Raw genomic sequence first — 22500 nt, forward strand, 5'->3', positions numbered from 1 at the left:
AATAATACAAAACCCAAGCTAAAGTAATGCAAATATAATACTAAAACACAACTTAGAACTAGGCCTACTTATGTACTCGTCCCACTAACGAGTTTGTTTATTTGTTTCCCCGACCAGCGCTGTAAAGTGCAAACACACCAGCACAAGACGACTCTAGATAGGGCTGAGCTCCGCTCTGTTAAGGTTAAATGGCGGATCATTCACGAGAGGATTTTGAGATGCACAGATTCCCAAATGAACGCATATCCACAGATTTTGTTAGAGTGGTGAAATACATTCACACTGCTGACATTATATTGAGGAAAAAGTATAGCCAACCAAGCTCAAGTAGCTCAGTGTAGCCAGACGGACCTTACGTAGGCCTAAATTAGGACTTTAAAAAATATTGGCGCAAATTATCGGCCAGAATTCTGTTATCGGACCGATAATAATATTTTCATTTTTTTAATTATTATCTAATAATAATATATCGGCCGCCGATATATCTTGCATCCTTAGTTACAATGTGTGTTTATTCCTGCCGTTACAAAAAATAGCATCTCAGATAACGTTAGCGATTAGCTCACGTTGATATGGCAATAGAAAACACCTTCAGTTTTCCTTGTAGTCGCTGACGCTGACTGGTTGGCTTGTGAACAGGGCAGCTGCTTTGTACGGCTCCGCTCCCCTCCCGTCCGCTCCCGTTCATTTCTGCTCTATCCCATCACGTTAGCAACAGTGAAGTTGACTCCCGTACCACAGGACTCCCGCGGGAATACCGTGACCCGCGCGAGTCCCGAAAAATTGTCACACTCTACACACAAGACACACATCTGATACGAACACCAACCAACCAGTACACACACAACACACCCATCTGATTGTCACCCACTAATGCTCAGTCACACACACTCATGTGCGCACAAACACACATAAACACGCACACACGCTCATACTCACTCACTCACACACACACACACACACACACACACACACACTCGTGCGCACACACACACGCACTCAGAAACATACACACATAAACACACACGCGCATTACACCTCACACACATTACACCTCACTCTCACACACACACACACACTCACACACACACACACACTCACTCACTCACTCACACACACACACACACACACACACACTCACACTCACACTCACTCACACACACTCACTCACACACACACACACACACACACACACACACACACACACTGGACTAAATACCTCAGCTGCCAGCTGCTCTTCTCTTTCTTCCCATGAAACTGTTCCACGAGTGTTGGCACCACACAAGTATACGAGGGTGTGTGTGTGTGTGTGTGTGTAAAACTCCACGAGTGTTGGCACCACACAAGTATACGAGGGTGTGTGTGTGTGTGTGTGTAAAACTCCACGAGTGTTGGCACCACACAAGTATACGAGGGTGTGTGTGTGTGTGTGTGTAAAACTCCACGAGTGTTGGCACCACACAAGTATACGAGGGTGTGTGTGTGTGTATGTGTGTGTGAAAGAAAGAAACTGTTCCAGGAGTGTTGGCACCACACAAGTATACGAGGGTGTGTGTGTGTGTGTGTAAAACTCCACGAGTGTTGGCACCACACAAGTATACGAGGGTGTGTGTGTGTGTGTGTGTAAAACTCCACGAGTGTTGGCACCACACAAGTATACGAGGGTGTGTGTGTGTAAAACTCCACGAGTGTTGGCACCACACAAGTGTGTGTGTGTGTGTGTAACTGTTCCAGGAGTGTTGGCCCCACACAAGTATACAAGGGTGTGTGTGTGTGTGTGTATGTGTGTGTGAAAGAAAGAAACTGTTCCAGGAGTGTTGGCCCCACACAAGTATACAAGGGTGTGTGTATGTGTGTGTGAAAGAAAGAAACTGTTCCAGGAGTGTTGGCCCCACACAAGTATACAAGGGTGTGTGTATGTGTGTGTGAAAGAAAGAAACTGTTCCAGGAGTGTTGGCACCACACAAGTATACAAAGGTGTGTGTATGTGTGTGTGAAAGAAAGAAACTGTTCCAGGAGTGTTGGCCCCACACAAGTATACAAAGGTGTGTGTATGTGTGCGTGAGAGAAACTCCAGGAGTGTTGGCACCACACAAGTATACAAGGGTGCTAGGTGGCCACATGTACATGCACATACACTCTCACACGCACACACATGCACATACGCACACACACATACCCTCTCGCACACATGCACTTACACACACACACCTAATCTCTCACACACCCACACACATACTCAGACACACACACCCACATTCTCTGGTGGTGAGTGGTGTGTGTTCGTTGATGGCCCAACACCACCACTATGCAACCTGCTCTGTTTACCTGATCTCTCACTCTCAGCACAGGACAAGTCCACCTGTGCAATTCTGGCAGATTCATGTATTATTTTGCCCTTTGGCCAGGGATACACACACACATATATACACACACACACACAAATACTCGCTTGCAGCCGTAGTGCTGTAACTTGCCATCGTTGTCACTAGACAGACCACTGCCATCTGAAGGAGATCTGATGGAGGTTGTTGCCATGGTGAGGACCTTTGAAACAAACCACTGACCCCATGCCAACTATTGAACTACGAAAAGTGTCCATTGGTGCATTTACATGGAGTATTTCTGTATGAACTGTTCCTTCCTCTGCCGTGTCATTCTGAAGGGGGCCTTGGGGCTCTTTCTGCTCATTAGCCTGATCTGTTTGGTTAGCGAATGGCTGAGGTAATCAGGCTAGCTTAGCTTGGTTAGCAAGTAAGAGTTCGCTTTGATCATCAGGCTGAGTTAGCCTGGCTTGCTAGTTAGCAAAACACTCAGTTCGCCTGGCTTGCTGGTTAGCAAGACGCTCAGTTAGCCTGGATAGCTGGTTAGAAAGTGGCGGAGTTAGCTAGTTAGTTACAAGACTGGAGGGAAGTGACCTGGCTTCACCGTAACACGGAGGCTGAGGGAAGTGACCTGACTTCACCTTAACCCTGCTCTCCCATCCTGAGTGAAAGTCACTATTCCTGCTCCTCACTGCTCCTCCTCCTGCTCATCAAGACTCCTTGTTCTCTCCTCAGAGAACCACTGGGTCCACAGAGAGGGGAATGTGTGTATGTGTTGAGGAGGGGAATGTGTGTGTGTGTTTAGGAGGGGAATTTGTGTGTGTGTGTGTGTGTATTGTAGAGGGGAATGTGTGTGTGTGTGTGTGTTAAGGAGGGGAATGTGTGTGTGTATTGGAGAGGGTGTGTGTGTGTGTGTGTATGTTGGGCAGGAGCAAGAAATAAACAGTCGGGGAGGGGAGTGAGTGTGTATGTGTGTGTTGGGAAGGGGGAATGAGTGTGTGTGTTGGGGAGGGGGAGGGGGGCTGACGGGAGATGGTAGTCCCATCACTGTAGACCTAATTTTAGTTTACCATGTCGTTGCCATGACACCTCTAAGGGGTTGAGGGGTGGGGGAGGGGATGTGTTTGTTTACATATGATGTATCAATAAACGAAAGAAATTAAGAAATACACCCTGTGTGTGTTGTGTGTGTGTGTGTAGGTAACCATGGGGACATGAAGCATAATTACACCCCCAGCTAATTTGGGCGTGCATGCATGTGTGAAGTAAACTAAAGCACAGCCAGTTTAATACAACAGCATTCATTTCACCTGTCTGTGTGCATGTTCATGAATGGCTTCCTTAGGGCTGATGGAGGTGTGTGTGTCCAGTGAGATATTACGGCATCTTTTAGACCAGGGCAGGAGAACAAGCCTTAGAGTTAATTGGTTACAGCAACAGTGAGATCTGCCCCAGATTACGAACTTCCTGACTCCCATCTCTGTCCAAATCTCTGGTCAGATCACAAGCTGCAACTTGGCTGGGTGATTCTGGAGATGTTAATCTCAAATAATGTGTATCTCTAGATGTAATAATACATTCCCACACAGAGATGTTCTGTTTAGGGGATGTACAGAGAGAGGCAAAGTCTGAAACTAGAAACCTCTGCCACTCTCGGAGTCATTATCCTGCCTGGACAACCCCAAAACACGGTGTATAGTAGCCTATACCACCCGCAAGCACACGATGGCACAAGAGACTCTTATTTTGGCTACATTCTTCCTATAGCATTACAAACCGGAAATACAAAAAAACAATAACATTGAGCGAAGCCACTGTCGCGATCACGTTTATTCCAGAGACAGGTGTGATCCAGAGGCTAGACTTCACGGAATCCAAATAATAGTGAAGGTTATAATTCGACTACGTGACATCTTGAAACCTTGTCCGTTGATCTCACGGGATCCTGCCTTGGCTCGCGAGTCTCGCTGCGGGTGAAGAGAGAATGGCGAATTACCGAACGTTCCACTCACAGCTCACGAGTATCATGGAGACGCTGACTCGCGCGGCTGTGGCGGAGATATGCGAGCTCGTGGATGACGGTTATGCTGTACTGCACTTAGAGATCTCGCGCCACCAGAAGGAGAACGAGGAGCTGCGGCAAAAGCTGCAGCTGATTGAGAGCATCATCGCGCGCGGCGCCGGTGGAGGACCAGCGACAGAGAAAACCGTCGCTGCGCGTGACACTCGTGGCCTTGATGGGCTGGGGCGCGAGACGCGCGGGAAGCTAGTGATGGTGGAAGAGTGTATGGTATGAAACTCCCACAGCTAAAAACTACACTAACACACAAACACTCTCAGAGAGGCTGTCCATTTGTTTCAACTTTATGCTTGGACCATTAGGTTGTGAATGATATTGATTGGTTGTGGATGCTTCTTTCAGTCACGTGACGTGGAAGAGAGCCAGCCAATCACTATACAGGTTAAACAGGAAGAACCGGAACTGCATGGAACAGGTGTGTTAATTCACTACAAAACACAGACACACACACACACACTTGTGGAACAGGTATGGTAATTAATCACAGAACACACATTGTCCCAGACCAGAGTTCATACACCATAGACACATCAAATACATACAAACAAATACCCATCATACAACAGTGACACATGCACATACAGACACACAGATTAAGCCTGCATGTGTGTGTCTTTATTTGTGTATTTATTTGTGTGTGTGTGTGTGTGTGTGTGCAGGTGCAGGCGAACATGGAGAAGGGGTTGATGTTACCCAGGATTCTTTGGGTGAAGACGTGGAGGAGGTGCCCACTGACATGGCAACTCAGAGAGCTCTGAGTGCCACACACACACACACCCATGCAGACAGCCTGGACACACACGCACACACCCGTGCAGACAGCCTGGACACACACACACTCACCCACTCTGCTCTAGAACTGTCCTCGGCCATTCTGCTAGAGAGTGATGAGGAGAATACACTGGCCGACACTCTGGACTCACACACACACTCCGACGCACACACACACTCCGACGCACACACAGACTCGGACACACACACCCAGTCGGATGCCTTCTCGGACATACAACACACTCCTTCTGACCCGCAGGTGGACGCACAGCTGGACACACACGCCCAGGCGCTGTCCTTCCTGGACAGAGTGTGTGTGAAGCGTGAGGGCGCGGTGGCCGGAGTGTGTGAGCTGGTGGCGGACTGGCGCTCACGCTCGGCCAACGCACGACCCGCCCTCACGCACACACACACACACACCCTCTCACACACACACACGGCCCTCTCACACACACACACGGCCCTCTCACACACACACGGCCTACCCTCCTCCGGCGGCCTCTCACACACACACTCTGCCCTCTTCAGCCTGCTTCCCCGCGCACACACACACGGTCAGGCGCTCACACACACACGCTCGGGAGGCGGTGGGTGCAAGCGTAGCTTCATCTGCGCGTTCTGTGGTAAGAGCTTCACGACAGCACAGAGTCTGGACACACACACGCGCATCCACACGGGCGAGCGACCGTTCCGCTGCGGGCAGTGCGGCAAACGCTTCACACAGTCGGGTCACCTGACCGCCCACCAGACCGTCCACACGGGCGAGCGGCCCCACCCCTGCGCGCACTGCTCCAAGCGCTTCGCCGGGAAACAGTACCTGCGCATACACATGAGGAAGCACCACCCCGAGCAGCAACACACATAACACACACACACATAACACACACACACATAACACACTAGGGGTGTAACGGTACACAGAAGTGACGGTTGGGTTCATACCTCGGTTCGGACATCACGGTTCGGTACGAGTTCGGTACAATGGAGGGAAAAGCAAAATAAAAATGCAGAAAGCATTTTTTTTTTTATTGTGCATGTCTCAGGCTGTACCACCTAGTGTCATACAGTCTCTTCCCTGAGCTATCTGCAACAGCCTGAAGTGTGTAAGATGTAGGCTAAACAGTACAATAAGTACCCAGACTCCATCTGTAACTTGTAAACAAAATAAGACAATCAGCTATAAAACTGAAAATAGGCCTACAGCATCTCTTGTTTCTGAAAGTGCAAATTACATAGAATAATGAAATTTAAAAATCCACTTAAGCAAGACATCCGTGTTTAGTTGTATATGGAACGGTCTACAATTTGCCTCAATATTTTTCAGTGTGTGTACAGTAATAATCTACTAACTGTGAAAATATCACACTATTTTGCCTTCTTTTAAAAAAAACTAATTGCTCCTTTCATTTCATAAACAGACTACAACTAGAAGTCACGTGACTGCCCTTCGACGTTAACTCACCGTAGCATGGTTTGTTTATTAGCCTGGTTAGCATTGACACTTTCTTTTACTGTCTATGCAGTTAACACTACCAGCTCCTCATGTGAGAAGTTACAAGTTACCCTAACATAAAGGTAATTACCACGCGATTTACATAGCTTTCTGTCATTCCGAAATCGTTTAATTTAAGCCATAGGTTTTGGCCCTATTTGTATGTGTAGCCTATCCAAAGGCAGGTGAAGCGCAGGGGAAGTTTTTTTTTTTTTTCTCGTTTCAGTGATTGGTAGCCTACATCATCTGGGTGATGGCTTCGAATATGTGTAGCATGTTCGATATTTCCACTCACAAACCCAACAACTGCTGAACAACGGCGATCACACAGTTTCATCTTATCCACCACTTTCTCGCCTGTACTACTGTAACTGAAGTTCTTAAACTTGCGATCTTAAAGAGAACAGCGGATCCTCTAACTCTTGTGGGTCGTCACCACTCGCTTAGTAGCTAGTGCTGCTATCTCTGACCGACGACCTTACAAAAAAATAACATAGGCGCCAATCAGAGCTTCAGAGCTAAGGCGAGGCTACAGATTAGCGTTAGGTGTCGCTAAAGAACTCTAGTAACTCTCGTACTTAACAGTAATTGCGCATGACATTAATTAATCCGCACACAAGTTTTATGTATTTTTATACCGTGTATTCTCCGTGTAAATTCATGCACCGAACCGTGACACCCGTACCGTTTCAGTTCAATACGAATACATGAACCGTTACACCCCTATAACACACACACACACACACACAGTACCTACACATCCACATCTCGGATCACTAGGGGACTCTAAAGGCCTCCTCTTCCTCTTCCTCTTCCTCTCTGATCACTGCAGATCTGACTCAGACACACACACACACACACGTTTCTTGGGGTTTTATGCCCCCAACGTTGTCTTCAAGGCAGTGCTGCCTGGAAGACACTAGGGTTAGGGTTGGGGTTAGGATTAGGTGCCTTTAAGTCAGCGGTGGCAGTGCTGCCTGAAAGGCAACATTGGGGGCTTAAAACACCATCGAGCACACACACACACACACACACACACCTGCAGATCTGACTCACACACACACACACACCTGCAGATCTGACTCAGACACACACAGACGTTAAGCCTGTAAGACGCCCACGGTGTTGTAGAGAACTCCTATGTATACATAAAAACACAGAAGAAAAGTGTGGAATTTAACATAACATGCAGAAGAGCAGTGAATATGAGTGTGTGTGTGTGTGTAAGGCGTGACATGAAGGGCAGAGAGCCAACTAATTCATCTGTACCATGGAAAACAAAAGTGGAATAACTTTGTGGAATAAAACTAAAGGCTGTAGAAAAAAGACTGCACTGGTGTCTTTGAACAAGCGCTTCACTGGTGTGTGTGTATGTGTGTGTGTGGATGGCACGTGACCACATCCAACTAATTAAACTGGGTAAATGGGTTAAACGCTATGGGTAAGACGCTATGGGTAAAACGCTATGGGTAAGACGCTATGGGTAAAACACTATGGGTAAAACGCTGTAGCAGATCAAACCAGAGGCGCTGATGACACAGCAGTGGGGAATGAGAAGTCACGTGACGTATTCGTCTAACGCGAGTTTAAAACCGTATTAAACTCTAAAAAGTGGCTAAGCTAGCTACAGAACTCTAAAAAGTGGCTAAGCTAGCTACAGAACTCTAAAAAGTGGCTAAGCTAGCTACAGAGCAATTGACCCGAGTTCCTTACTTCCAACATCAACATTACCTCACATTCTTACTATAGCATGTATAATATATATAATACTATAACACTATATAATACTGCTACCTTTGCCTCCGTTATAATGGAAGCAATGCACTTTAAATTGTTATTTATTTTCGGAATGAAAATTCTAAAAATGTAAAACATTTTCACTGCAGTGTACAAAATAGGATAACTCAATTATGAGTAGTTTATTTACTGTTTATTGATGTAAAAATCTAGCTCTGTGGTGAATGTCAGCTGACGGTGTAGTTTCCAACTTCCCCGTGACCACGGAGCATTTTATAACGGAGAATCATCACCAGAGCTTGAATTATTCCAGTAAATAATAAGTAATAAGTAATCATTAAATAATAATGATTAAATGTAGCTGCAAGCAGCAATGAGGGGGCCAAGCAGATAGGCCGGAGTAACCATGGCAACGAAATGCTGTTAGCTCAATGCTGCAATCAGACCTATGGCCATGTACCAAGTTTGGTTTTGATACATGTAACAATTGCTGAGATATGAGCTCACTTCCTGTTTGGCGGCTTCGCCACAAATTTCGATTGGATGTGACGGGCGAACGCTTCTATCAATTGTTACAGAAATAAATGAAGTGACAAGGCATGGTCTGAAGATGGTCTGTGCCAATTTTGGTGAAGATCAGATGAAATTTGTGACCTGTGCGAAATTGTTGGAGTTTTTGATCAAATCAAATATGGCGGCCGAATAAATTATATTGATGTGACAAGTTGCCCTCAGTTGACCTAAGGACCTTTCACAGACCTTACCAGACACCACTAGTACAAATTAATTCTAAGCACAGCAGCAGCTACAGGCCAAAAGGCATGTTTGTGAATTACAGCGCCCCCTAGAGGTCAAAGGTCACCAAATTTCTTGAGGGTCCTCCTGATGGGGTCATGAGTCAATGTACCAAGTTTGGTTTTGATACATGCAAGGGTTGCTGAGATATGAGCTCACTTCCTGTTTGGCGGCTTCGCCGCAAATTTTGATTGGCTTTTACGGGCGAACGGTAATACTTCTGAAGACAAAAAGTGATAACTTTTGTGAGGCTTGGTCTGAAGATGATCTGTGTCAAATTTGGTGGGAATCAGAGAAAGTATGTGACCCCTGATACATTTTAAGTGTTTTTGATGAAATCCAAAATGGCGGAAAATCCATCATGGCGGAAAATGACGTCATAGGATACGTTGAACTCGGCTTGGTCCAAGGATTCCAACAATACCTGACTTTTGAAAATTGGACCAACAGGTCAAAAGTTACGTGCATGAACGCACGTCCAACTTTGGCCTGTTGGTGGTGCTAGAGGGTTCGAGTTGCCGACATGAAACTTGGTGACATGAATCATGGGACCGTCCCCAATCAGTGTGCCAAATTTCCCAACTTTTTACCATACGGTTCTATGGGCTGCCATAGACTCCCATTGCATATAATAAAAATAGCTGCAAGCAGCAATGAGGGGGCCAAGCAGAATAGGCCGGAGTAACCACGGCGACAAGATAGAACTCAGCAGACACTCGCGATCAACACTTTCAACAAGTGTCACATCAAACATAACTGACTTTGTAGGGCTGAATCAGGGCTGAGTATTGCCGCCGCCTCCGCCAGCCAGCCCCCCCCCACCTAATCACCCCTGCCCGTCCCACCCCGTCCTGCCCTGCCCTGCCCTTGCACGCACGCATTAGAATGAACTGGATGGAACATGTTGTCATCAGTTTCACATCCAAAAATAAAAGATCACATCAGCACATCAGCAACTACAGATCAAAATGCAATATTGCTAATCGCAGCACCCACTACAGGTCAAAGGTCAACACATTTTTTGAGCGTCCTCCTAATGGGGGCATGAATCTATGTAGTAAGTTTGGTTATGATACATGGCAGGGTTGCTGAGATATGAGTTCACTTCCTGTTTGGCGGCTTCGCCGCAAATTTCGATTGGCGATTACAGCCGAATGCTTCTGTCAATTGTTCCAGAAAGCAAAGCAATGATAAGGCATTGTCTGAAGATGGTCTATGCCAATTTTGGTGAGGATCCACTGAAATTTGTGACCTGTGAAAACTTGTACATGTTTTTGATTAAATCCAATATGGCGGCCGAATCAATTATGATGACATCACAAGTTGGCTTGGGTCGGCCTAAGAACCTCCAACAGTATTAGCAGACACCACTAGTGCATTTTAATTCTAAGCACAACTGCTGCTACAGGCCAAAAGGCATGTTTCTTAATTACAGCGCCCCCTAGAGGTCAAAGGTCACCAGCTTTCTTGAGCGTCCCCCTGATTGGGTCCTGAGACCATGGACTAAGTTTGGTTATGATAGATGAATGGGTTGCTGAGATATGAGCTCACTTCCTGTTTGGCGGCTTCGCCTCAAATTTCGATTGGCTATTATGGCCAAATGGTTTTAGTTCGAAAGACAAAAAGCAATGCATTTGTGAGACATGCTCTGAAGATGATGTGCATCAAGTTTGGAGTCAATCGGACAAAATTTGTGACCTATGAAAACTTTTAAGTGTTTTTGATAAAATTCAATATAGCGGAAAATCCATCATGGCGGAAATTGACATCATAGGGTGCATTGAACTCAGCTTAGTCCAAGGACACCAACAACACCTGGTTTTTGAAAACTCAGAGCGACAGGTCAAAGGTTAGGTGTGTGAACGCACATCCGACTTTGACCTGTTGGTGGTGCTAGAGTGTATGAGGTGCCGACTTAAAACTTGATGAAATTTATCACAGGACTGTCTCTAATCAGTGTGCCAAACTTCACAACTTTTTACCAGACGGTTCTATGGGCTGCCATAGACTTCCATGGCAGAATAATACACTTCAGCAGCTACTGGCAAAAAAAGGTTTTGCTAATTACAGCGCCCCCTAGCGGTCAAAGGTTACCAGATTGGTTGTGTGTTCTCCCAATTAGGTCAGGAGTCAATGTACTTAGTTTTCTCACCAATTGGTTTTGATAGATGCTACGGATGCTGAGATATGAGCTCACTTCCTGTTTGGCGGCTTCACCGCAAATTTTGATTGGCTGTTACGGGCGAATGGTAATACTTCCGAAGACGAAAAGAAAGTGATAACTTTTGTGAGGCTTGGTCTGAAGATGATCTGTGTAAAATTTGGTGGGAATCAGAGAAAGTATGTGACCCCTGATACATTTTAAGTGTTTTTGATGAAATCCAAAATGGCGGAAAATCCATCATGGGAAAATGACATCATAGGGTGCGTTGAACTCGGCTTGGTCCAAGGATTCCAACGATACCTGACGTTTGAAAATCGGACCTACGGGTCAAAAGTTACGTGAGTGAACACACTTCCAACTTTGGCCTGTTGGTGGCGCTAGAGGGTTCGAGTTGCCGACATGAAATTTGGTGACATGAATCATGGGACCGTCCCCAATCAGTGTGCCAAATTTCCCAACTTTTTACCAGACGGTTCTATGGGCTGCCATAGACTCCCATTGCATATAATAATAATAGGAAAACGTAGAAACACAATGAGGTCCTCGCAGCTTCGCTGCTTGGCCCCCAACTATTAACTATTGAAAAACTAAACTAGTGAAAATAAACTTCACTATTGTATACCATATTATTGCATTTAAAGAATTATTTAAAATGTAAAGAAACTTCAAATGTGTTATGTGTTTAAAAGTAGAGAGTGTATGACTTAATGCCTCTGCCTTAACTACCACCTGAAGCGTCGTGCCAAAGGAGGACAAACATGACATGACTGAGTGTGTGCTACACATGACATGACTGAGAGTGTGTGTTACATGACATGACTGAGAGTGTGTGTTACATGACATGACTGAATGTGTATTACACAACATGATTGTGAGTGTGTGTCACACATGGAGACGTTAATGTGCAACTCAGTAGTCATACAGCAGGTGGCAGCAAAACCCCACACATCCACCCTCAGTTAATTTCACTCTCTCTCTCTCTCACACTCACATACACATAATTAATTTAACACACACACAAACAGTTGGTGTAAAAGGCTTTATTTTTCAGACAGATTCAATCTGGCACTGACAGAGTCAACCTCCAAAAAGATAAACAAGAGTGTATCGTCTGCGAGTCGAATGGTCTTCCACAAAACAATTCAAAAACACACGGAGAGCTGAAAGCTTAAAGTGGCTGCTGGAGTCGTCCAATCATATTCTTGCATTTCCCCTTGGGGATCAATAAAGTATCTATATATCTATCTATCTATATGGCCACAATTTTAATAATAATCACAAGATTGTCCAATTAGATTGTATCTCATCCGAAGGGAGGTGCCTCTGCTTAAATGCTGCCAATCACAGGTTCTCTGTTTAAATGCATCTGAAACTATTTCAGTGTTCAGTTTGCTTGCTCACTCGTCCAGTGGGACCACTCCACACATCACTGTCCAGTGGGTCCACTTCACTTCACACATCACTGGATAGGAGAGGAGCGACTCGGCCATCGGCTTTAAGCGTCCACTCTCAGTGCTCACCACACAGCAGGGGCGTACAGGGCATTAGAATACACCCGTGGGGTATCTGGGGCTTTAGAATACACCCGTGGGGTATCTGGGGCATTAGAATACACCCGTGGGGTATCTGGGCATTAGAACACACCCGTGGGGTGTCTCTGAGGTCCAGCCAGAACTGCTCAACAATGGAACTCAACAATCTATTCAGCCAATCAGAAAGCAATACATTATTCAGCCAATCGGAAACATAGATGGCATTGGGAACTGGACAAGAATCATCACCAGTAAGCACATTCCCCAACATGCCTCCACCCCATGACACTGCCCATGCTGTGTGGTATACATGCAACTAACATGACAAAACAGACAGGCCTTATAGCGCCACCTGCTGGACAATAACAGATAGGCCTTACAAGCCATCCATGGAGAAATGAAACTAGTAGGCCTTATACCCCCCCCCCCCCCCCCCCCCCAAGGACAAATGCTAACAGGTCGGCCGTAAGACACCCCTGGTGGACAATAATAGATAGGCCTTGCCTTATAACATCCCCCATGGCCAAATGATAACAGGTAGACCTTACAACGCCCCCTGCTGGACAAATGATAACAGGCAGACCTTACAAAGCCCCTGGTGATACAATATGATGACATCCATCCCATAATGACCCCTCTAGCACTACAGACATTAAAACTCAATTCCCACCCCACTCGTAACAACCACAAATAGAGTTTTAACACAATATTACTTTGTGGCAGATCTTTAACACACATATATAACTTTAACACAATGGTATTATAGCTCTTAGAATAGTCAGATTACAAGTGATACACTATTACTTGCAATTGGATTAGGATCAAGTCACTTTGAGTCTGATTAGCCTGATTAGGATCAAGTCACTTTAACAACAAGTCTGATTAGCCCGACTAGCCTTACGAGGCTGCAGTGCATGTGGCAGAGCGTCTGGCGTGAGCCAGCCTTAGCCAAAGTTAGGGAACGATCAGACAGGACACGCTTTGCCGCTTATAAAATGCGAGGTGCACTATGTTTTCATAAAAATGCGGGCGCTTTACTGCTTCGAGTTGAATTTTGGTTTAATTCAAGGCGCATAGGGCGCCTCCACAGAAACGCAAAGTGCAGCAGGCGCAAAAAACACAAGGCGCAAAAAACACAAAACGCTTACTGCCCATACAAAACACAACATACAAAGGCACCTCACTGCAAAAACTGCGTCCTGTCTGATCGTTCAGTAAGTGTCATGAGAGGGCCACTGTCACACTACACATAGCGTTTACCATTAGGACTATACATGCTAAGGCACTGTCACAGTTAGCTACAGCTCACTCCATTAATGCTAGCGTGATCAAAGCTACTGCTAACGCACCACACAGATCCAGCCACTGCTAACACTGATGCAAACCTGACGGAGCCACACTTAGCACTAGTATGCCATTCCACTGGCATGTAGCCATGGCTACCATTAGCATGTCTAACAGCTAGCACTGCTAACATGCCTCAAAGAGCTCATGTACTCACAAAATATCACGCAAAGCCACAGATCATACCGCAGGCCACTGAGAGTGAATCTATTCCATATTTGCTAAGAGTTAGTAAAATACCAACTGGCTTGAGACAACATATAGTGTTGCCACATTTGATTTGTGGAAATCCGGGACATTGTGCCCAAAAAAAGTTATGATTGTGATTAATGTTAAATGCCTACAATTAATATTATTACTGTGTGTTTTTAAATATTAATTTATAAAGAAATGCTTCAAATATTTGTCCCTGAAACTCCGCTGGAACAGGGTCGGATTCAACAGCTACTTATCCAATACACACAAATATGCACACATGGACATGGGCGGACTGGCCATCTGGCATACCGGGCATTTTCCCGGTGGGCCGACGCACCTTTTGGACCGATAGAATAGGCTATATATGTAATCACAGCACGGCCTTACTATGTTAGCATTACCATATCAGTACATTATCGCAATTAATAAGTCATTATAATCATCATCGTCAGCATGGCATGTCACACATAGCCTACCTGCTCCACCAGTGAGTGAGTTCTTATCATGTAGCCTCAATAGGGCGAGCACTCTCCACCACCTGCACCTATTGTCCCTCGGCTCTGTATGCTTGCTTACTTCCTCGTTCAAACTCAACGAACTTCAACATGCTGCTGACATATGCTAGCCTACTTGCAATATTGTATTTTTGAAGCTTCTACATTGGTGTTAATTTTGCACAATTGTCACTACAGGCACCCGCCGCAATTTTGTGTAGGCAACTTCGATTAACTTTTGATGCGCTCACAGAATCCTGGCTCTGAGCCAAAATGGGAGGGGTGGGGCCTGACGTGAGTGGTTATTGGATCAGTCGAGTGTCTAAAACAGGGGTCCCCAACCTTTTATGTACCATGGACCGGTTTGATTCCTATGTTTTTTTGAGGGGGGGGGGCGGTGGGGGATAGGGGTCGATTGTTCCATGTTCCATATTTGTTGTGCATGCATTACTTGAAAAGAACTAGCTCCAGCTATGTATGAACAGTGAAGGTAACAATCTCTTGTGAAAAACGTGAACTTGAAGAAGTGAAAATTGAACAATATGAACTATGAATATTGAACAACTTGAAGCTAAAGTGTGAACATGCTTAACAAAATATGGGAACAAAACATGGGAACTAAACGTGCATTACGAATATAATCAGTGGGAGCCCTGCTTGTTTCCCTGCAACAAGAAGCTTCCATCTGGGGGTGATGGAAGACAGTGACACCCTCAGTGTGTTTGAAATGTCCAGTCGATTGCGCAATTTGGTCTTAGTTGCAGTCATTGCCGAAAAACCCGGCCTCGCATAGATACGTGGTGGGAAACGTTTTCAGCGCTTTTACGGCTATCTCGGGATATTCTGCTTTGGTTTTAATCCAAAAACCCGCCAGAGAGATTTCCTTATACACACTCTTAAGACCACCGTCATTTGCAATTTCGATCAACTGCTCTTCCTCCTGCGCTGACAAGTTAGGACTATTCGGGATATTGACAAATGGGTTGCGGACCCACTCATTGGTTTGCCGTGGATCTTTGGAGGATGGGAAGTAACGCTCAAACTCATTTGAAAGCGCAACAAGGTGATCGCGCACCAGCTGCGAGAGAAAGGGCCCTGCCTCAGTCTCTCCCAAAACCCCCACTACTGTTTGGAACATATCAAATACACCCCGGTCCACTCGTCGTCCCCACAAATCAAGCTTGCTTTAAATGCAGCGACTTTATCTGCCAGTTTAAAGACAGTCGTCATTCTCCCCTGGAGTGACAGGTTGAGGTCATTAAGCAACCCGAATATGTCACACAGGTAAGCGAGTTTTGACACCCAGTCCTCATCACTAAAATGTGCAGCTAACGGTGACTTTTTTTCTGCTCTCGCAACTCAAACACTCTGGCCAGTGACCTGCTAAAGATGCTTGTTTTTTGTTGCTCATTCTAGCAGTTTAGCTAACTTTGTGTGACACTACCGTTCGCCAAGAACTGATCAAGTGAAGTGAGCTGCAATATGTAAAAGTGTTGTAGGCGGCACAGACAGACGTAAGAAAATAGACCTTGCAAAATGCAAACATGCGTGCAATCAAACCTATGCCATGTAAAAACGTGACATTATTGCGAATTAAATTTAGTTTAGTTCGCATGCATTTTTTTTAAACTCATGTCGTAGGCTACGGCCCGGTTAGGAATGTCCCGCGGCCCGGTGGTTGGGGACCGCTGGTCTAAAAGACTGTAGACTGACGGAAATGTAAGCTAAAACGTAAAGTCATGCACAAGCCAACTAAGCTGTAACCTATACGATAGGCTACTGGAACTGGAAGACACTAAAGATAATTAGTTCATGTAGCTATACTGTTCCAAAATGTACCAGCAGTGTAGGTAGGTAGTATAGCCTACAGGAATAAAATATTTCCAGCCCTGTTTATTTTGTGGTGTTTCAGTTGTCCTACAGTGATAACTGGTATAAATTACATTAATGTCTACAACAATCTGGGTAATTTAACTCTTTACACATAGGCTGCACATTTGGTGCTGCTTTTAATTAAGCATTGTATAGCTTAAATGTAGCCTATTGAATAATATGAAATGATACTTTGAATTCAAGCAGAAATTCTTCTTTGATAATTGCTTGTTAGCCTACTTGAATATGGAGATCATGTGCTCCATGGCTACCTCTGATCAGTCAGAGTGATAACCAATAAGGCCTACATCACTTTCAGTGCTCCATGACAGTTGAAAATATACATATTCAAGGGTAATGCAAAGATTCTGTATTTAATTAGGTGGGCCCGACCAATTTGAGGGCCGCTTGGGCCAAATATGCCAGGGCCGATTTTTGGTCCCAGTCCGCCCCTGCACATGGATAATTACCACTATAATTATTCTCTCTACTGACTAATCTCTTCCCTCACAATAACACTTTTTATTTACCCTTCCTGCTTGCTAACGCCCACAACCAATCAGAGAAATGCCTGATGACCCTTCTATGAGGCTTCATGCGACATTATTTACCTGTGATCTTTAAGTCTTTATTAACGTGCTAATTATGCCATTATAACATCCCATATTGATATGATTGAGTGTGAAGTCATTTTGTATGCGTCCGATTAGCATTTTTGCACGTTCGTTTGTAAGAAAAAATCCCTATGAGAAAATGAGTGGAGTTTCGAGAAATCATAAAAGTAATACCAATAAAATCAGCGTGTTTGATGTCTCCATGTGGACCTTAGACCCGTTACAATATGACTGTTGTGCTTCACCTCACTGTGTGCTCTGTGTGTTCACTAAATCACGGATGGGATAGATGCAGAGACCAAATTCCTTGTATACGCCTGTATACTTGGCCTAGAGACCTGATTTACCTGATTTACAGTTAGCTTAAGTCAACATGTCGATTACAGGATGGTTTGGTATCCACAAGCTGTTGGATAATATAAACAAAGGTCCTTGATTCCTAGCTCCGCTTTAATCCTCTGGTATAAATCAGCTGTTTTAGGCACTATGGCTGTGATGTAAAGTTACATGAGAAGTCGAGGGGAGAGGTAAATTCTACTGTAACCATGGATACCACTCTACGGTCCCACTTGCTGCACCAGGCAGGTGATAAGCTGTAGTCCGCCTAATTTTTGCTTTACTCACCAAACGTAATCCCTAGGTGTTCTACGGCAGATTTGCAAAAAGCCCATTCATCATCTTATAGAGATTTTTTCTTATGAATCAAGAAGTGTTAAAATGCTAATGTTAAACACTACACGCTTCTGGCTTCCTTCTTCACTCTATGGAGCTTAATGACATATGCTACTGATGTCACAGTGACATCATCCCTGTTAAGTCCTTATAGCTCTTCTCAAATTGGCAAATATTTTAGCCCTGTGCTAAAACACACACCACACACTTCCCAAGTGTGTGTGTGTTATACGAAGGCACTTCATATAATTCAAGAGAATTTAAAGCGTTATTATGGCACTTTTAGAACACTTCCTCAGAAATGTTTAGCCTAGCATAGCGTTAGTCTAAAGCAGTCCAGGTAAATAGAGCATTAGCAAGTCCTCTGATAAAAACACAAAAAAGATTCTTTTGATTAAAACATTTAGAAACTTCTTCTGATTAAAACATTTAGAAACATCTTCTGATTAAAATACTACATGGTTCCTCAGTCTCAAAACTCCTGTAATATTTGGTGAGGAGAGAAGAGGTGCAGGTAGCGATCATCTTAGTCCCCTCGGGACCGCTAACCACTAGCTGCTAACTCCCAGAGTGCCTCACGACACCGCACGCCACGTCACACCGAGCTGTCGCACTCATATCCCAATGCATGCTGGGCCAGATGAGGACCAGCTCCCTTCAGCTGATTGGCTGTCTCTCTCTTTTTGTCCACACACTGAGCATACAGCAGCCCAGCGCGATGCGAGGCTGAATTTGACACAAGTTAACTGTTAGCATTAGCCAACGTGTTATCCATTAGCATTAGCCATTAACGTCAGCATTAGCCAATGTGGTAGCCATTAGCGTTAGCCATTAACGTTAGCATGAGGCCCCATAAAGTCTTATGCTGATAAGGCATGTTATAAAGTTATGTGCCAATTTCTCTTCCTGGCCTCGGCCTTGGTCATGTTCCTCTGTGCCAGGCAGTGAGACGTGTGTCTGGTAGAGAGCAAAGCGCTCTGAACATGAATACACTCATAAACATACACATGTGCACATGCCCACACGCACGCACGCACACGCACGCACACACACACACACACACACAGGAACAACCCTCAATAGCATCCTGCTCTACAGAAGCACTACCCTCAAAGCTGGTTTCACATTGGTTATACGGGAGAAAGGGAGAGTACATTATGCATCCAGATGTGTGTGTGTAAACATCTGGAGGGGTGTGTGTGTGTGTGTGTGTGTGTGTGTATGTATGATATATCTGGACAGGTGTGTGTATATGATATATCTGGACGTGTGTGTGTGTGTATATGATCTGGATAGGTGTGTGTGTGCTTTTATTCATTCCTGGAGGTGATGTCCTGCAAGAGGAGGAGAAATTATGATAATTAGATATGATCTCGTTCAGCTAGAAAACAAAAAATAAGATAAAGAAGTCCATACTTATATCTACTTCTACTTCTACTAGTACTTATAATATGTAGTAGTGTAGTAATATGTAGCAGTGTCGTGCGGGCAGGGTGAGCAGGATATATAGCCTTATATGTGACTGGGTAGCCTGCTAGCTCAGTGTGTTATGTGACTGGGTAGCCTGCTAGCTCAGTGTGTTATGTGACTGGGTAGCCAGCTAACTCAGTGTTATGTAACTGGGTAGCCTACTAACCAGCTAGCTCAGTGTTATGTCACTGGGTAGCCTACTAGCCGGCTAGCTCAGTGTTATGCCACTGGGTAGACTACTAGCCGGCTAGCTCAGTGTTATGTGACTGGGTAGCCTACTAGCCGGTTAGCTCAGTGTGTTATGTGACTGGGTAGCCTACTAGCCGGCTAGCTCAGTGTGTTATGTGAATGGATAGCCTACTAGCCGGTTAGCTCAGCGTGTTGTGCGCTGACACAGCTCGAGTGAAAGAAGGGATTCTCTTCTCTTGCATGAATTTTGGGACAACCGTGGTGTTGCCATGGTAACCACACACTATGTTTACAGGATAGTTTCTATGGTTACCTCATACAAATGTTGAAGGGGAAGTTTTTAAGTTATGGTTGCCATGGTAACTCACCTCTGTCTTTGCACACCTCCACCTAACATCTTTACGCAATGACGACACCAGGAGAAAGGTTATCGTCACGACAACACCTCCCAACAACCATCTGTAGAAGATAACATCATCAGATATGCTGAACACACACACACACACACATACATACACACACACACCACACACACACACACACAAGTCACTTTCAAACATGACGTCTGTAATGACGTCTGGACAATGCCCTGGTAATTGGGGCCGGATCTCATGCGGACTCGAGTGTTCAAACATGACCCTCTCGTTCATACATGAGTAGATAGGTGAGGAGGTTGAGGTTGGCACTATAGTCCGGGTGGTTTGGGTGAGGAGGTTGAGGTTGGCACTATAGTCCTCCTGCTCCTGCACAAACACTTATTCGTACTGCCAAAAACAACTCACGGAAGTTGAGTGGCTTGAGGTGTACCCCTCAGCCTCGTAATGGCCGCCGGGTGAATAAGGCGAATTTGATTTAATTTCATGATTTTTTTAAATATTCATACTTGATCGTACAGACAAGTGTGTAGTCTCGTTGGAAAGCCCCACAGGGGGCAGGTAGGGTAATGACCGGGTGATATCTAGGGGGCAGGTAGGGTCAGGCCCAGTGATGTCTAGGGGGCAGGTAGGGTCAGGCCCAGTGATGTCTAGGGGGCAGGTAGGGTAATGACCGGGTGATGTCTAGGGGGCAGGTAGGGTCAGGCCCAGTGATGATAGATAGATAGATACTTTATTGATCTCTAGGTCAAATAATGCATACAGTTGTGCTCATACATACAGGCCACCCGCGTGACATCTAGACCATGTCCAGATCCCAATGTGTATCTGAACGGGGTTACACACACAACACACACTCACCTGGAGAAAGAGGCTACACAGTCCAACACAAACTCACCTGGAGAAGATAGCTGTGCAAACACACAACATGAGGAGGAGGAGGAGGATGAAGGCTTTCACCAGCGGAGAGCCTGAAACACACACACACACACATAAGAGGAGAGAGACATGTTCCTGGTGTTAAATCTTAATGTGTGTTCCATTCTTGGTCATGATTGGCGGGTGTGATGCAACACCTCTGACCTGGGGGTGTGTCCACAGGGGTGGGGCTTCTGTCATGGATGAAGGTTGTGGGAGGCAGGACTTCCAATAATCCACCCACTGATTGGCCAAATTGCTCTTGTGACAGACACTGTTCCTCAGTAAACTCCTCCTCCTGAGAAATCTTCGACTTATCAGGTGGACACACATTCTCTGTTGGATCTACACACACAGACACACAGAGACACACACAAACACAGACACACACACAAACACAGTGAGGACCATCGCACATCTGAACAGTAATAACAAACATCAATCAAATCAACAAATCCAGCTGTTGCATTACAGGTGGTTTCTATGGCAACCCTTACCGTAAGTGATGGTTTCTATGGCAACCCTTACCATAAGTGATGGTTTCTATGGCAACCCTTACCGTAAGTGAAGCTGTGTGGGAACTCCCTGTCTGGGGTGTGGCTTAGCCGGATGGGGGTGTGGCCTCTTCTGAGGGGGGTGCGGACGTATGTGGAGGAGTGACCATGGTCAAAGGGGGTGTGGCTGCACACACAGGAGGTGTGGCCATCTCGGAGGGGTGTGTGGCTACACTCCTCAGTGGACGGCTCTTCCTGGAGGGCGGAGTCTGTCCAGCCAAACACGCCCCCTCCTAGCCACGACTGACACGATTGGCTGACGTCACTGAGAAGACTTGCCAATGACTTTCTCACCCGCCGCCTGCGACGGAATATACTGCACGCGCACACACACACACACACACACACACACACACACAGAAACACTGGAGTCTTAGCAACCAAAGCATAAGCTCACTAGTTTGTTCCTTATTAAAACTGAAGTTCTCATCGTCACTCAGCAAGAATTTACAAGCTCACATGGACACACACTAAGCTCACATGGACTGAGCACATGAACACACAAACAAACACACACACACACACACACACACTAAGCTCACATGACTGAGCACATGAACACACATACATATCCAGAGACACACACACACACACACACACACACACACACACACAGCCAAACCATAAGCACTTCTGTTACGTAACTTCCCATGTCACTGCTGATATCCCTGTGTGTGTGTGTGTGTCAGAGGATAGGAACACACACACAGTCCCCTTATTTCTCTCTCTCTGTCTCACACACACATGCACACACACACACACACAGACACAGGGGCAAACACACACACACACACACACACACACATAAGTGCCAGCTCTGCTGTCTGGGTGGTTATTTCAGAGGATGACTTCAGTCTCTCCACTCCCATCAAACATTCTCTGTGTTCACACACACATACACTCACA

At 45.5% G+C, this 22500-nt stretch overlaps 2 protein-coding genes and 1 long non-coding RNA gene across 4 annotated transcripts in view; 1 reads left to right on the forward strand and 2 right to left on the reverse strand.

Moving 5' to 3' along the window:
- The first annotated feature begins 3503 nt into the window (after nt 1-3503).
- On the forward strand, nt 3504-6147 carry si:dkey-7l6.3 (zinc finger protein 37). Its single transcript, XM_042071394.1, has 3 exons — nt 3504-4614; nt 4747-4819; nt 5064-6147. Exons 1-3 carry the CDS (start codon nt 4309-4311, stop codon nt 6038-6040), a joined length of 1356 nt encoding a protein of 451 aa, XP_041927328.1. The 5' UTR covers nt 3504-4308; the 3' UTR covers nt 6041-6147.
- Nucleotides 6148-12387: 6240 nt separating this feature from the next.
- On the reverse strand, nt 12388-15116 carry LOC121692652. The gene is made up of 2 exons (XR_006025301.1): nt 13439-15116; nt 12388-13270 (listed from the first exon to the last, which is right to left on the reverse strand). It is a non-coding gene; the product is annotated as an uncharacterized LOC121692652 (long non-coding RNA).
- Nucleotides 15117-16819: 1703 nt separating this feature from the next.
- tmem71 (transmembrane protein 71) overlaps nt 16820-22500 on the reverse strand; it is a 10012-nt gene continuing 4331 nt past the window's right edge. For both annotated transcript variants that reach the window (XM_042071410.1, XM_042071411.1), the window contains exons 5-9: nt 21600-21910; nt 21206-21385; nt 21021-21093; nt 20117-20207; nt 16820-19423 (exon numbers count right to left, since the gene is read on the reverse strand). In XM_042071410.1, coding sequence (XP_041927344.1) covers nt 19400-19423; nt 20117-20207; nt 21021-21093; nt 21206-21385; nt 21600-21910 — 679 coding nt within the window. In that variant the 3' untranslated portion in view covers nt 16820-19399. The remainder of the gene's footprint in view (nt 19424-20116; nt 20208-21020; nt 21094-21205; nt 21386-21599; nt 21911-22500) is intronic.

The sequence above is a fragment of the Alosa sapidissima genome, chromosome 19 (genome assembly GCF_018492685.1).
Source record: "Alosa sapidissima isolate fAloSap1 chromosome 19, fAloSap1.pri, whole genome shotgun sequence".
In the NCBI taxonomy this organism is placed as follows: domain Eukaryota; kingdom Metazoa; phylum Chordata; class Actinopteri; order Clupeiformes; family Clupeidae; genus Alosa; species Alosa sapidissima.

Coding starts and splice junctions, on each gene's coding strand:
- si:dkey-7l6.3 (XM_042071394.1), top strand. CDS start 4,309: ATGGCGAATTACCGAACGTTCCACTCACAGCTCACGAGTATCATGGAG. Junction 4,615..4,746: donor TGATGGTGGAAGAGTGTATG/GTATGAAACTCC, acceptor TGCTTCTTTCAG/TCACGTGACGTGGAAGAGAG. Junction 4,820..5,063: donor ACCGGAACTGCATGGAACAG/GTGTGTTAATTC, acceptor GTGTGTGTGCAG/GTGCAGGCGAACATGGAGAA.